We start from the raw sequence: 16,946 nt of genomic DNA on the forward strand, positions 1-16,946 counted from the left end.
AAAAAAAAAAAAAAAAAAGGAAGGGGTGAACCTTTATGATGGCTCTTTTTTGTCACTTTAAGAAAGTACTGTTTTATTCTTTACTAAAAGTCACTTTTAGGGAGGAGCCTCAGAAGATTTCCGAAACTAAACCTGAGGTTTCTCTGATCTATCACCACCTAATCACTTTTTTTCATTCTTGGGAACAGGTGCTGAATATTTATCTCTGTAGCCTGTTTTCTGACCTAGTTTTTCAGACCCATTTCACACAGGCCTTACTCTGTGCCACCTTCTCCGAAAGATCTCCTCATCTTCAACACACCTTCAACAGTATCTTTAGTTCACCGTCTTCCCTCCATAGCATCTGGCATATTTTATATATTTATGTGTTTATTGTCTTTTCTTTCTTTGAAAAATGTAAAGTCGGTGATAATTTTGTTCACGGCTATCTCTGTAACAGTACGGTGTCTAGCGTGTAATAGATGTATAATAAATATTTGCTGCATGAATCATTCAATGGTTCCCAAACAAGGTTAGTCAAGGCCATTGTATACTGTTGTCCCACAGTATCCATACAGACCCAATTTCCATGACTTCCAAGGATACCAAAATATGCAGATCCTCACGTCCCTTATGTAAAATGGCTTAGTATTTGCAGATGGCCCAGGTACATCCTCCTGTATGCTTTATATCATCTTTGGGTGATTTACAATCTCTAAACAATGTAAATGCTATGTAAATAGTTGTCACACAGTGTTGTTTTGGGAATAATGGCAAGGAAAAACTCTGTACATGGTAAGTACAGACACAGTTTTCTTCCTAAATATTTTCAATTTGCATTTGATTGAACTCATGGGTGTGGAATCCATCTACAAGGAAAGCTGGCTGTATGTATAAGACAGGAAGTGTGCTACTGTTAATATGTCTGTAGACTGACTTGCTCATTTGTTTCCCGGTAAAAGTAAGTTGTGATGGCACTTGCCCTGGGCTGAAGTTGAAGAATTCACAGCAAAGGGTCTGGGAAATTGGCTTTGGTACCGCCCTTGCGTGGAGATTGATAATACAAAGGAGTGGCTTCCTGGAAAAGCCCCTGTAGTTAACTACCCCTCATGTGGCAATATCAGAAAGGACCCAGCACCACTCTGATCATTGAAGATTCCTACCTTAGGGAAGAGAGTCAAAAACACTATGCATATGAATATGAATGTTGCCAGAAAATTGAGTTTTAGGGAATGAAATTCTTTGACAAGGCTCAGTTAATTGGTATTCTAACATTTCTGTATTATTAAGTGAATTGGAGCATGGTCTAGGCCTTCTGTGGGAAATAGTTCTACCTTTGAAAGGCCTGAAGTAGTCATTATCAGAAATGTCTATTTATTTTGTTTGTCAGTGTCAATTAAAACGATCATTTTCAGTATGCATCAAATAATGATCACATGGATTTTCTCTAACAACATTTTGATAAGGTGCATTATAAAAATATCTTCACCATTCATAGAACTAATCATATCCAATTGTGTGCGTCATGCTTTTTGTATACAACTGGCTTAGCATTACCAAAATTTTACTTGTGTTTTTCCATGCATATTCATAACTATCCTTTAGTCAGATTATAATATCAGTCTTATGCTAGGCTTGTTAAATGTTGAATGAACTCGGCGAATGTTTATATTAACATCCCTGATTCCTGGCAAAGAGCTCCAAAAATCTTTGTAATTTTCTTATAGGTATACAGAGAGCGCTTTTCTTATTCATGGTTGCTATTCATAACTTTTAAACACACCTAAATTTATGCTAAGGAGGTGGTTCTTGGGGTTCTTCCTAGCTTAAGAACAGGGAATAGTAGCAAAACGGACCCACTACGTGACTAGAGAGCAACTTTAGCCTCACCTCTGCTTCTTCACATCCAGGGAGGGGAAAACAAGAGCCTGATCCCATCTGGCAATTTCTGAATTATCTTCCACTCTTCCAAGGGAGAGTGGAGCGGGAATTTAGACAGCATCAGAAAAACTAGGACTTATGAGCAAGTTTTCTGATCCGTATTTGGTGCCATGATAATAATCAATTGTTCTTTTAATACAAAAGGAAGAATTCAACAAAATAAAATATATTTGAAAGGAATCACTCACTTTTTTCACTTCTGTTCGCTGTCTCCCGCCCACCCCAATCTACACTCCTTTCCTTAATATTTTTGGCATGTTCACAAAGATGTAGGTCTGACTGATTAAAACCTAAGATATCTAGTTAGAAAAGCTTAAAGGCCCAGCAGCATCTCAAAATCTCTGCAATTCTATTTCACTGAGTAATTTTTTTTAAGTTGGCTATTGTGGTTTGGATCTAAAATGTCCCCCCAAAAGTAAGCTGATAAGCTTTGGGGAAGTGATAGGATCATGGGGGCTCTAACTTCATCAATTAATTCATATCTGAGTAGGCCATGGGGGGGTCCTCGTCAAACAGGTTACAGGGTGTGACCGTGGAGACTGTATCTTATCTTCAGCCCCTTCCTCTCAGGCTCTTGTTTTCTGGATGTCATGAGGTGAGCGGCTTTCCTCCACCATGCCCTTCTGCTGCGGTGCTGTGCAGCAGAAAAATGAGGTCCGCCAAGCATAGCTGCAATCCTAGCCAAGATACTCCATTCCTCATCCCAAATTGTCATCCTCGGGTATTTTGCCACAGCAGTGAAATCTGACTAACACATCTGCTGACTTCTAAAACATCGTTAACACTAAGGAAATTAGAAATGACCGTGGTTTCTTACGCGGAGGGAGCCTCTCTCGCAGTACTCTACCACCCCGAAGATCCTGGTATCAAGCTTCACTGTGCCGTAGAACTTGGTCAGATTGTAATAGTCACTCTGAAGCAGCTAGGAGAATATGTTTGTGTAAATGAACAAATCAGTCAGGAAAGGGTATCAAAATAAAAATTAATATGCCTATGAAACATGTTTTGTTTGAGATCTTTGGGAAGATATATTGCACTTAGTAAATTGAATGTCAGTACCATTTCTTGCTACATTATATCTTATACAACATCTTTGCTTTTGTCAGCAAGGGTCTTGGCTGCAAACTGTAACTACTGTCAGCTAACATCAGGGCCATATATTAAGACTGGCAGATTTCCAAAATGCTTTACATCACCAAGCCTCACTCCAACATCTTGGGGTAGAATTTTCTACAGGAAACGATTTCTTTGGCTGAGGACTTCTCTGTCAAAATGCACAATAACTAACCTAAGTCCACAGAGAAGGTCAAAGTTTAGGGAGAATGAAATGAAGCTAATTCTCAAAAGTTTGAAGTAAAGGACACATACCTTGTTCAATTCTATCTTCTGTTTCTCAGTGAAATTGCCATCACTGTGCTTGAGATCTTTGAGAATCACTCGCTGCAAAGATCAATTGAATAAAGGAAATAGCATTACATATTATTCCTTATATGCATAGAATAATGATTTATTTATATGTGTTTCTATGAGACTGTAAGCCTTTTGGAGCAGTGACAGTCTTTAGTTGATGTTTATATTTCTGCTGCCTAGCACCTAGGATACAGTAGGCCAGAGTTTGAATGTTTCTTGTAGAATAACCAGGGGAAATATAAAGAAGGAAAGAAGGGAGGAAGAAAGGAAGGATAGAAGGAAGGCACAAAATCCCTGTTTGGGATTCTCAAGAAGAACCCCAAATATAATACTAGGGTCACCCTGATTGCTCTGAATTTCTTTCATATTTTCTTTCCTTCCTATAATCCACCCCACCAAAATATTCAGTTTGTCATTCCGTTTCCCAAGAATTATGAATTTTGCAGAAACTCCTTGAAGTACAGCCTTGGCCACTCCTGTGAAGCTCAGGGAATATCCCCTTGGGGCAAGTCGGGGGCACCGCACCACCACTGTGCTGCCAAAGCAGGGGTTAGAACAATGGTGCATTGGTCAGGAGGCCCAGAATGGGCCCAGCCGAGAGTTCAGAGAAGGGTGGGGAGACTGTATTCACCTTTTGGTCGTATTTGCATTGTCGTAATCTTTGGATTGTATCTCGTCTCTTGTCATCATCGATCTGGTACAAGAAAACACTAATTATTCCAGAGCTTCATGATCGTCCTGTCCACTGGCAGTCAAAGGCTGAGAGGCTCTTCCAGCGGAGCTCACTGGCCGGCTGAGCAGCTCCCAGAAGCACTTGCAATTAATTGACTTGTTTTTCCTTCCTGATACTCACCTTCTCACCCCAATAACACCCTCTTTCCAGGTACCCATCACTCTTGGACTTATTCTAGGGTTCCCTCCATCCCTCTTGTGGCCCTACTTCATCCAGGGGTTTTCTTTGCTTTCCTGTCCTCCTAGTTCCCTCTTACAGAGAATCCTTGCCTACAGTGACAGACAGATGCTCTCAGAAGTGGATGCATATGAAAGATGATATGCTTTTGGGTTGCAAATTCACAGCTAAAAGATCAAATAGCGAATACGATGGCAAGGTGTTTAGGGTGGTAGGTCCCAGAGGCTCTGGGTTCAGCCCAATGTTGTCCGATCATCTCATTTGTCAAAGTAAACTGGTAATGTGGGGTTTCATATACTATTTAGTTACATGTTGGCAACGGTTTTTTTAAACTGTTAAATATTGAACACACACACACACGCACACACACAATATGGATCTTTGCCAGCCAGTTAATGACTCCTGATCTAAAGATAGAGTAAAGGTTGGGTGGGAACTAGTGTATCTTTCAATCTGACTCTCATAAAAGTCTGTGTTAAAATTTACAAGTCCAGCTTAAAATGTGACTGAAATCAATCCTATCAAATTCCAAGTATAATGCCTGCCTGGCACAATGCAAATTAATAAATGTTCATGTCAGCTAAGGCCTGGCAACATAAATACCTTAAATTAACAAAGTTCTTAAATCACCATTCAGGGAGAGCCCCCAGAATCCACTGAAGGATGCTTTGGAACTGGCTTTTCAGAAGTGGACATCAATGGCCGAGTGACGTGAACTCTCAGACCTAGGTCCACGAACAGTTACTAAAGTGGAGCCATCTTTCTTTCTCCATCCTCCCTTGCTACCAATGTAGGGGAGTTATCCTCCTCTCATCCCCTGTTATCACAAGGACCAGGTGAACTGTAACAGCAGGGGTCTCCACTTGCCTCCAAGGACTGATGAAGCTGCTGGTCCATAGCTTACACCAGGAGGAAGGGCCCTAACACAAGAGGAAAAGATCTGGCAAATGCTATTCTCAAGACCCAGTGCAACGTTGCAGTACCTTGCCCATTCCAGTGGTGCCATAAAATCTAGTCCCATACTTTTGTTAATGGGTCAGTGTCCCCTTCAGCTATTCTTCTCCTTAAACTGAAGGACCATCCCCTTTTCTTCTTCATTAAAGCTTGTTGCCTGTTAATGCTGTTGCCTCAATTTTAATCTCCATCATCACTGTGTCCTGTATCCATCCTCGAGACAGAAACATCTGCTTCTGAAAATCTCCTTGCCTTTTCCTAGTGTAAAACCAGAGAAGAAGCCCAGTGTGGTAGCACACACCTGTAATCCCAGCACTTTGGATTGCAGGAGGATTGCAAGTTTGAATCCAGCCCAGACAAGTTAGTGACTTAGCAAGAACCCTGTTTGAAAATGAAAAATAAGGAAGGGCTGAGGATGTAGCTCATGTGGGGGCCCTGGGTTCAATCTCAAGTACTTCACCTCCCCAAAAAACTGCCAGCAAAAAAACCCCACACAGTGTTTTGACTTAGATCTAATATGTCCCCCTAAATTCTCACGGGTGTGGGAGGTGATTGGGTCAGGCTGGCACAATATTCACTTGTGGATTGCTCCATTTATGAGTTTAGAAGCTAAACTGTACGGTTAAGAGGTGGGGCCTGGTAAGAGGCAGGTCATGATCCAGAAGTGTGTATTCTTGTCCCTGGTTCCTTCCTTCTTTCTGCTTCCTGGCTGCCATGGGTCAAGAACCTTTTCCTCTGCTAGCCTCCTCAACCATTCTCTTCCTCTTGCCTTAGAGCCACCTGACTATGGACTGAAACTGTGAACCAAAATAAATCTCTCCTCCTTCAAAATGTGAATTTTGGATACTCTGTTCCATCTATAGGAAAATGACTAGCATGGCGCATGCGCATACCACACACACGCACGCACGCACACACGCACGCATGCACGCATGAGAAGCAGTCCTGAAGCTGTGTCTATATTTTGAGTTCTTATGTAGCAAACTCAGTCTAATTTACATTAATGTATCCACCTGAGCAGAAACCTGAGTACATTTTTTGTAAGAAATACTGGGTTTCAGCCAATCATAGCATCTAACCGATTAGATCATGCTCAGATAAGACAAACACCTCACTGTAACCAGTGGAGTTATTTCTGTGCTTAACTCTTTTGTGTGTAACCTGTAAAAACCCACTGCCTACACTGAGGTGCTCTCTGAGCCTCCTTTAGTATTGAGTGTTGCCCAATTCATGGATCACTGTTTGCTTAAATAAACTGTAAAATTTCATCTAAAACATGTCTTTTAACACTGGATATTTCTAGTTAATTATTTAGGCCAGCAATTTTTCTCTTTGAATATGTGATAGCCTGTGGTCATTTACACCTTACTGAAAGTTACTACAAGAAAAATTACATCCTGACACTTGCTGGAGAGAGATGGGTCCTTGTGAATAGGAGGTTTAAGTGTGAGACTCACAATGCAACAGGAGGGTCACTTTGGAGCATGAAACATTTCTGGAGAAAGGAAGAGCTCATCCATGTACAACTGCAAAGGGGTCTAAGTCATTGGAGGGCAACTTGTGGGACTTGGGATGACAGAGAGTCTCCAGAGATAAATCAGGCCCTTGAGGCAATTTCTCTTCTGCTGATTTTGGGGGCATAGGGGGCATCTCAAAGCATACCACCCATCAGCTTAGCCCTACGCTCAGAGTCCCCATGTTCAGTTTTGTGGAGGGAGAAAGGGAGAAGGGATCCACTCTTCCAAATATGCTTTGGTGTAAAAACCCCAAGGACTCTGTGATGCGTGGGAAATGTTGGGGTCTCAGGCTTTACAGTTAGACTCAGTTCAAATTGAAGCTGCATATTTACAATTCCAGCCTGTCACCCCAGGAGCTTAGGGAAAGACAAAGCGAGTTGTTGCAAGTGACAATTAATAGGGCTCAGTGAGCCTTAACTGTTACTACTTACAGTGATCTCACTCTCTAGCTGCATATAACCCTGCATCGTTTCTTTGTCCTTCAGTTTTCTCATTGGGAAAAATATGATAATAAAGCTTCACTTACTGCTTCTTTGTGAGGAGCAGAGAGTCAATGAAGTCCAATATTGACTACAGTAAAGAGGGTGATTTATACTATTGGCCACTCATCTTATTTTTTGGATGATAGGGGTGTTATAGTTGGAATATAAAGGGTTCCCCCAAAGACTCATGTGTCAAGAGCTTGACTTCCAATGGAGAAATGTTCAGAGGTGAGGACTAAAGAAGTGAGTGGATCACGAGGGCTTTAAGTTCTTCTGTGGATTAATCCACTGAGGATAGCATAATTTGATGACATCATTGGCAGGTGATGGCAAGGGGAGGAGGTGCCTAGTTGAAGGAAGTGGATCAGGGGGCCATGACCTTGGGGTCTCCAACTGGTCCCCAGTGCCTTCCTCTCTGGCTTTCTCCCTTTTTCATGGCAGCCATGAGATAAACATCATCACACTCATCACAGATGTAAAGCAATGGAGCTCCATGGATTGGCCTATCTGAACTGGAGCCGCAATGAGCTTTTCCCCCTTACATTGCTTTTGTCAAGTATTTTGTCATAGCAATGGAAAGTTGACCATCACAGGGAGAATGTGGGAGCTTCTTTCTTTAGCAGCGAGCAAGATGAGTGATGGCTCTTTAGTTTGAATAGATTAGTATTCACGTTTTAGGGACATTCACAAGTACTAGCCATTTCTACATCCCTTCCTGGACAAATTCCCAGTGAGTGTCTTTCTCTTGGAGGTCAGATGCAAAGAAGGGTATCACACCACATCTCAGCCTCCACTGAAGGGTTAATTGGATAATCAGCTGGCATTTAAGACAGTGGAGAATCAAGGGAAAAACAAGAAGCTGACCCATAGTCAACCTCTAAGTCTTGGATTCTAAACAAGTTTGGCACATTTCCTACCATGCTACCAAAGTCTTATCAAATACCTGGAAAGTTCTTGTTCTTTAACAGTTGAGGTAGGCCTTACCTTCAGGCTAACGTGGTTAGTCTCATTGGTCTCCAGAGGAAAGATATTTTCAGGAGAAATGTGAGACCATTTCTTCTGACGAAGTTCATTGTCCTTTTTATATTTTCTGTGAAAGGAACAAAACCAGTCAGTAGGTTTTTGTCAGTATCTGTGCCATTTAGCTCCTGAATGCTGACAGAAACTTTGAACACTGGTATCCTCAGGTAGACATGTGGCAGGGAAAGCTAGCTCAGGAATGTGACTACATGTTCTCCACACTGGTAAGCATTGGCCACTAAGAGACAGTAAGGATTCCTGACAGGCTTTTTGTTCTTTTTTTCCAGGTCCTTCACTAAGTCAGTCTTTCTTTAAAATAAAGGATCTGAGCTGATGACAAGAAAGGGGTAAGGAAAAAATAGAGGAAAAATATCACACTGATTACCTTGAGAGGGAAAACGATTGTTAAATTTTAAGCTACCAGTGAATGCACCAGATTCATACATATGAAATGCTAGTTTTTTTAAAAAAATCATTTTCTTCAGATGATACAGATAAAGGATTTGTGGGTTCTAGGGGAGGTGCACTTTGAACTTCAAAGATACCCTCAAATTGCTTCCCAAAGTGATGGTAGCAGCATTTATCTTGAGAATTGCTGTTTCCCATATTCTTGAAAACATTTGCTACTATTAAACATTTTTTAACTTTTCTGATATGTGTGAAGTGGTGTTTCATATTGCTGATAATTTTATAGAATGCATAGACTAATAGATACTTATTTATAATTTTATCATTCTTCTCTTTCTTTTTTTGGTATTTTGAGTCAGGGTATTGTTATGCAGTTCAGGCTGGCCTTGAGTTCACTATGTAGCCCACGCTGGCCCCAAACTCAAAGTAATCCTTCTGCCTTTGCCTCCTGAGTGCTGGGATTATTGGTGTGTTCCATCACACCTGGCTCATTTTTTTATTGTGTAATTTTTCTTTTATTCTTATTGTCTTACATGAGTTCTTTGTATATTCTGAAAAAAATCAAATCATTTATCCTTTTGTGTTGTAAATGCCTTCTTCTAGTTTATTGCTTCTTTTAACTTTGCTGTATGAATTTTTATTTTATGTTATTATGACCATGTTTCTTTTTGTCTTCTATGACTTTTCTTTTTTATCTTGACTGACATAAATGTGAAATCATACTACTCTTTCCTACTAATTTCTTCTACATTTTAAGGTTTGATTTTCAGACGTAGGTCTTTACCTTTTAAAACTCCACATGGAATGGACTGTATTTCTGCACATTGTTTTGGGTAGGGTTTTAATTTTATTTTTTACATGTGGAAAGGCTACATCCCAACATCATTTTCTAACTGATTCGTAACATCATCTTTGTCATGCTCCAAATTCCCATACTTGCTTTGAGTCTGGTTCTGGAATCAATTTTCTTTTCCATTGAACTATTTGTCTCTCCTGGAGTTTGCCTTTGCTTTTTGGTCATTTGACAAACTCCAACTTATCTTCTCTAGATCATTTATAATGTCTCTCTTAATATTCCCTGACCAGAAATGATTACTCTTCTACAGTTTCATCTAGCTCTGAGTATTCTTCTATTAACTATATATAAAGTAGTATATGACTGACCAGTTATGACCCAAAGACCTACAGGCAAGAAAGATGGATATCAGGCCACTGAAGAGTACCATCCTTGTACTCAGGAGACCTTTAGGGTTCAACAGAGCCAACTGTCACTCATATTGAGTTAGGTTATTTTTAGACTACTCACTATTTTCTTGCATGGGTTGTTGTAATGGAAAACTGCATGCATAGCATGGATTTGTCTGGTCTCCCTGTAGAGACCCCGGCCATTAGAAAACCCTATCTCTGTTTCTCATGCTTAGTCACCTTTGTCTTGTGATTTGCTCCTATCTTAAGATAATGTCCATATGGATTTGGTTTCGGTTCTGCTTACTTTTGTGTAATGGTCATACCATAGATCATAGCTTTGTGTGTGTGTGTGTGTGTGTGTGTGTGTGTGTGTGTGTGCGTGTGTGGTTTGAACCCAGAGCCTTGCACTGAACTACCGTCCCACCTCTTTTTTAATATTTTATTTTGAGATGGAGTCTTACTAAGTTACTAAGTTGCCTGGGCTGAGTTGAAATTGTGCTCCTCCTACCCCTGCTTCCCAGGGTGCTGGAATTACAGACATGCACCATCGCACCTGGCTGTATTCTGTATTTAACACAGATTAGGAGGTCATATCATATTCAACAAATATTTTTCAATACACCCTGTTTCTAGTTGAGTTAATGTGGAACACCCAAGTCAAGTAGAAAAGGCATGGACTGATGGTCAGAAAACCTGATTTCTGCTCTTACTTACTGCCTAGTGGTATGATTCTGAATTTCTCTCTCCCTGTGCTAGGACAGATTTGCAGAAGATGATTTTGAAAGGCTCTGCCAGCCTAAGTGTTATATAGTAGAATGGTTTTTAAAAACGTCTACCAATAGACAATGAAAATAACTACTTTTATTTATATAATGCTTACTATGTATCAGTCTCTATACACGTCCCATTTCTAATCTTCATGGCAGCTCAGAGGAAGAAACTGACCATAATAACCTGTTTTTATGTTGCTAAGCAACATGCTTAGAACCACACAATTGGTAAGTCATACTCCTGGGATTTGAGTCCCAGTCTCTGATACCAAAGCTCTAATCGACCCACTCAGCCTTTGATTCAGAATGCCTTCAAGATCTTAGGTTTGTCTAGACGTGTCTGTGTGAACATGCATGATCCCATGATCCACAGAAGTCAGGCCTCCCCTCGCCCTCTTTCCTCTCTGAGTGAAGAGCCCAGTAGGAAAGAGTGGGGGTACCTCAGCACCAGGAGAGCGATGAGCAGGAGCAGCACCAGCACCCCCGCGAGGGTGAAGACGGCGATCATCAGGATTTGAGGGCCTGTGGCAGGGAAGATAGTTGACACCACATTAGCAGGACCTTTGAGATGAGGACCAAAGTACTCCAGAGATTTTAGTTGTATGATATAATTTGTGGAAGGGGAAAGGGACAAAGACCCTTTTGAAAATTATTTATCTTTTTATTAGCTGCTGCATGGGTAATAGATGTCCTGAGTCCCCAGTCCCTGAAGGAAGCCATCTGGCATTTCCTTGGGGAAAGGGATTTAATCTCAGTATTCTTTATAGCCTGTGGGTCTCTTATTTCTAACAGGAACCACCAAACATTGCAAGAATATAAAATGATTTCCAGCACACACATACTTTGGTGGTGGAAGTTTACCTGGTGACATTGAAACCCGTGTACCTAAAAATGTTCCACAGAGGAGGAAAGAGAAAACTATTTTTTAAATATAGAACACACATCAGAGGCAAAGTAAGTCAGTGTAGAATATTAGATGACTGTGTGGCATATTGGTTCTCCAGGATACTGAGCAAAGTCAGCGAAGGCTATAATTTTATTAGAAAGCTGGTTGAGCAGATAGAATCAGAAGAAGGGACTCACAGAGAAGAGTAAGTAGAAACAAGAGAAATTTGGATCTGTTAGCAACATTTTGGAATCAGCCTGGACTGGGAGTTGATCTGTAATGTGTTGGTGTCTTGGCTCTTGGATCCCTAAAGAAGATTCCTGGATCTGGTCACAAGAGTGTGACTCAGTCAGAAAGTAGTAGTTCTTTAGCAAGTTCTCCAGTGAGTGGCTAACAAGCACAGCATACTCTTAAGAAAGCTAGGTTTTCTTAGTAAGGATAGTAAGACAGGGAGCATTCCAAGCAGGCACAGCCAGAGGTGTCAGCTGCCAGTGATGAAACGTACTCTCAAGAAGGGAGGGCAGATGGCACCTAGAGAAGCAACTGTTTGAGCCTGGGGGTTGGTACTTGAGAAGTGATCAGGGTCTGTGACTGATGGGGCTTCTTCTAATCAGTGTTTGTCTCTAGTCTCATGTAGGGAAGGGGAGGTTTTGAACTTATTGGTCTTCATCGGACCAGGTACAGTGGCCAAAGCCCACAGGGGAGGGCAATTTAATGTAAATATATGTAAATGAGCCAGCAGGGGCAATGTAAGTCAGCATGGAGTCAGGGCTGCCCTAAGTGTAACCCTGTGAGCCCTAGAGCGGTGAGTCTGGGTTCGCAGGGAAACTTGAAGGGGACTTGATGAGCTTTTCTCAGGAAATCTGGGGACTTCAAACTAAGGAGAGTAGACCACTGTCTTTTTTGCAGAATTTCTTCCCTAGGCTCAGCTGCTGGTGTCCATTTCCAGCTCATTCCCAGCTAACCACCTACTCTGTCAGACCCTTCCTGAAGGAGCACCCAGAAGAGTCCAAGAATGCAAGGGCATATGCCCAAATTGGAGAGGAACAAGATTGTTGTATTATATGAGGAAAACATGTGATCCACACGGATTCTTGATGAATAAGGGAGATGTGGGCTGGAAATGTAATGGAATTAACCTCAAGCAATAGATAAAATGAAAAATAATAGAAATATGGTGAAGAAGACATGTTTCTTCTTATAGAAAGAGGGAGACACACACACACACACACGGGGGGGGGCAGAGACACCTGATATCTAATCAGAAACTGTATGAAAAAATGTTCAAGAGAGACATCATCCAAAATTGAAACAAAATAAACTGTAGACGGATTTAGAGGCTTGAGTATTTCAAAAAAGGAGAGAGAATCTTTTTTCCTTTGTGTGGTACAAAGGGGGGAGATACTGGTGTCCTATAGAAAGAAATGCTATCATGGCTATACTATTTAGCTTTGTATGAATGTATTTAGGTCATGATACTGATGGGAGTGTTTACTGGTCTTCAACTTATAAAGTAAAAAAAGAAAAAGTAGAAAAGACTATAATATGTTTATCAAAGAAACATTACTAACTCTTGTAAATCATAGAATAATATAGAAGAGTTGGGGAAGCTGGAAAGGGGGTAGAAGAAAGGATCCGGGCACTAATCACTTCATTTACAAAGTAGGGGGAGGAGGATGCTTTATATACAGTTGATAGAACAACCGTAGGAGCCTATGCATACTAATTAAAATGGTAAATATACTGACAAAAAAGATAAAACTATTGAAAGAAATAAAGAGGACTGGTGAAGATGAACTAAGCCTTCATTTATCAATACAAAAAATACAACATCAAAAGCTTACGAACGAAGAGTATGATCATATTATTTAGAGATACGCAAAAACTAAAGTGACTGAAAGACCAGTGAGGCAAACCGGAAGACCAGATATTCTTGTTTTCTGTTATGAGCAACTCTATTATTGGATATTAAAATCACACGCACGGATTTTCCTTTGCTAAAAGCACAATTAGCCAAGGTGCTGCCGAAGAGGAGGTGCCAAGATCTACTTATTGAAGCAGCACCTTGGCCTCACCCCATTTTCTTCTGACACCATGACACAAACTCCCAGGGGGAGGCACGGGTCTACTTCTTCACGCCTTTCCTTCAGCCGGATTCCTGACAGAGAATCAACTCAGAGGTGCTGAGTGAAAACATAACTGAATAAAAGCTTGCTCCTGCTCATCTTACTGAGAACAAGGAAAAGGCACTCAAACGTTAAAACACGTAAACTCAGGTTTAAAAAAAACTCGTGGGATTAGACTTATGACGTCACATGTACTTAAATTGTTTTCATTCTGTTGAACTATGTTCGTCTAATGAGTTATCCCTCTAATACAGTAGAGGGTTTCACTTAGGGTAGATATTCCAGGGCTGTCTATAAGGGGTGCACTGAAGACTTTCTATTTTGCTACCGTTTGCCTTTGATTACTTGTTTTGTGGCAAGAGAAAAAACTGAGTGAGAATGTGCACTGTCGATTTCTCTTCTCATTCGGGGAAAAAAAACTCATACCTTGGAGTTCAAGCTGCATTCTGTGCACATTTGTCTTTGGTGAATTCTGTTTATCACTATAATCACCACCTCTGTCACTACTGCTGTTGTTGCCCCACTCACCAGCATCACACTCCCAACCCCACATGAAAAGCAAGAGTGACTGTGAGAAATATAAATTCCACAGTGCAGATGGCTGCACTCACAGCCTTCTAAAATTGCACATTCCCTGGGCGAGTGTGTGAGTTGGAGGGAGTGTGGGGGCTCTTCAACCCATTTCAATCCCTGTCTACTTTCTGCAGTATGAACATCTCACCACACCAGATGCTGTGTGTCATTTACACATATAATTTAAATATATCACACGCTATTGACATGAAGTAGTTTTAAATTCAACATACTTTTTAGTTTTGCTTAAGCAAGTCACAGAATCACATTAGTTCTCAGGTTAAGCTTCTGCTGCCCTCTGGTGGCTACTGTGGTTATTGCATTGTGTTCAGATTTCCACAATGATTACTAAATGACATTGCAAGGTCATGCGACACAGAACTCATTGAATCTCCTAATTTGATAGAGGAAGAAACTCTCACTTAAAAAAAGAAACAAATAAATGGAAATTTACACAGTGTAGATGAATTCTGGAGTCTAAAGTAGAAATACATTGTTGATAATTAAAATATTTTATGCAAAAAAGGATCTTAAGAAATGAGAGATAAATTAGCAAATGAAAATATACCCATTTAAGATCATGATGCAGTGTATTTACCATTGTTACTCTATGATTTTTGTTATGAAAAATTATTTTTTTCATAGAATGGTTTTTATATTTTCTTTATTAAGATCTATTTGTATTACGTTAAACTAAAAAATCAAAAATCAAAAAAAAGGAAACATAATCATAGTTATCTCTCGTTTTCATTCATTCACTCATTCAGTTGTTCCAAGGCCTTGTGTCAGGGTACAGGTGGGGGATAGGAGTCGATAGCGGACCTACACTTGTAAAGTACACGGTATAAGAAAGATGTGCAACAGATCTATGTGACACAAGTATTCTGCTTGATGTCAAGTAGGATCAAAATAAGATCAGTAACCTGGGATGCTAAGAAGAAAAGCTTAGAAAATGTGCGATTCGAGTTCAGTCTTGAAGATGAGTGGAAACTTACCAGTGGTGCGAAGGAAGAGTGCATTCTAATCAAAAGGCGTAGCACGAAGAAGGACACAAGGGCATGAAGCTGTACAACCCTTGAAAGTAGGAGGAAGCTGTGAGAGCGGGGAAGGGATGTGGGGCGAGGTGAGAGAGGAGGCTGGAGAGGTGGGAGGAGAATGGCGCATGGATGATGCTGTCTCAGGTCATCTGGACCTCACGCTAGAGCAGAGCTGCTCATGGAGATGTTGCCAGGGCGCAGTGGTGTGGTCTGGTCTGTGGTTTTGCTTTGGGGGCCCCGTGGGTTGGCTTGCAGTTAGAGGACCAAGGCAGGAAACAGACAGCAAGGGCCTAGACAAGGACACAACCGAATCTGCAGTGCCTGTATTGTTGCATCCCCAGCCATTAGGACAGTGTCTGGCATTATGGAATTCTTTTTTCAGTGAACGAAAAGTCTGCACTGGTCTAACATCCAGATAAACTGCCCTGTTAGTTCATTGGCAGTTGTCTACACAGACAAGAGGTCCAGGCATGCACACCTCATTTGTGTGCTATTTGAAAGACTGAAGAGCTTTACCTACAAAGTGTAAAACTATAAGTAATAACAAGTGACTTGAAAAGCTCTGGCTGAGCTTTCTACTTTAAGTGAAGATCAAGTGACAGCCCAGGATAATATAATGTCTCCATAGTACTAAATATGAGTTCTTTCATGTGATTTCTTTTAAGTAAATAATGAGAGCTCTCAAATATTGCCTTTTGACAAGTTTCGTATTTTGCAAATCGCAGATCTTCTATTCAATAACCAAATACCTAAAAACTTTAACTTAAGATGATGTTAAAAATACATAATGTCATAGAGTCCTATCATTAGGAGGAAGGAAAAAATTTACTCACAAATTGTAAAAGGAAAAGTAGAGAGCTGCAGCAGTCCATGAGAAAAAGAGAGATATTTCAAAAGTCAAGTTTCATTTAAAATTTAGAAACTTGAAGATTCTTCCAGGGATAATAAAGAAAGCTTGTCCAAGAAAAATCAAGTTAAAAAGTAGGTACAATAAAGTTTGAAGTCAGCTTTGGAAGGCTTATTGCTTTAAAAAATGCAGTTCATACCCTTGCTCCTTCCTTCTTGCTTTAATCAACTATTAATGCCTTTTGAATAAAATCAGTTTGGACCAAAAATGACTCCTAGAGTAAAAATGAACTAGAAACAGCTATCGTTTTGACATCAGCAAACCAATTGAACTAGAAAATTTCTTTCAGGCAGATCATTTCAGAGTTTCTAGCTAAAGAGCAGGGATGGAGTAGAAATATTTCCTTTTTTCCCCCATTAAGTTCACTGGTACATTTAAAGCAAACAATACAGTTACATTCATCATTGGGATCTTGTACCTTTACACGATATATCTTGATTCTCATTTTTCCCATTCCCCTGCCCCCGCTTCACCCCCTTCACCCTCCCCTATACACAAAGACTTTGTTTCCATTTTTTCAAATTTTTTCTTTTCCCTTATTTCCTTTCCCCTCCCCTTCCCACTTTCCCTTTAGCCATTTTCTATTTCACACTATCAACTACACCATTAGAACCTTATTTACACTTTTAGTTTTTCACACCAGAGAAACTATTTGGTTGTGTTCTGTTTATTTCACTTAAGAGCATAGCCTCAATGCGCATCCGTTTAGCTATAAATGTCTCTAGTTTCTCAGTGAGTAGAAATATTTCTAGCTTATCCTTTTTAATACTTTTAAAAAAATGACAAATGAATAGAGTAATTGTGGAAAAATTTGAAGATTCAAATATATATATATATA

At 40.3% G+C, this 16,946-nt stretch overlaps 1 protein-coding gene across 1 annotated transcript in view; it reads right to left on the reverse strand.

Moving 5' to 3' along the window:
- Gucy2c (guanylate cyclase 2C) overlaps positions 1 to 16,946 on the reverse strand; it is a 69,012-nt gene that overhangs the window by 25,517 nt on the left and 26,549 nt on the right. The window contains exons 11-15 of the mRNA XM_010638420.2: positions 11,020 to 11,101; positions 8,178 to 8,283; positions 3,962 to 4,024; positions 3,289 to 3,360; positions 2,738 to 2,842 (exon numbers count right to left, since the gene is read on the reverse strand). Coding sequence (XP_010636722.1) covers positions 2,738 to 2,842; positions 3,289 to 3,360; positions 3,962 to 4,024; positions 8,178 to 8,283; positions 11,020 to 11,101 — 428 coding nt within the window. The remainder of the gene's footprint in view (positions 1 to 2,737; positions 2,843 to 3,288; positions 3,361 to 3,961; positions 4,025 to 8,177; positions 8,284 to 11,019; positions 11,102 to 16,946) is intronic.

Source organism: Fukomys damarensis, unplaced genomic scaffold, assembly GCF_012274545.1.
Source record: "Fukomys damarensis isolate Sample0158 unplaced genomic scaffold, DMR_v1.0_HiC HiC_scaffold_19, whole genome shotgun sequence".
Taxonomy (NCBI): domain Eukaryota; kingdom Metazoa; phylum Chordata; class Mammalia; order Rodentia; family Bathyergidae; genus Fukomys; species Fukomys damarensis.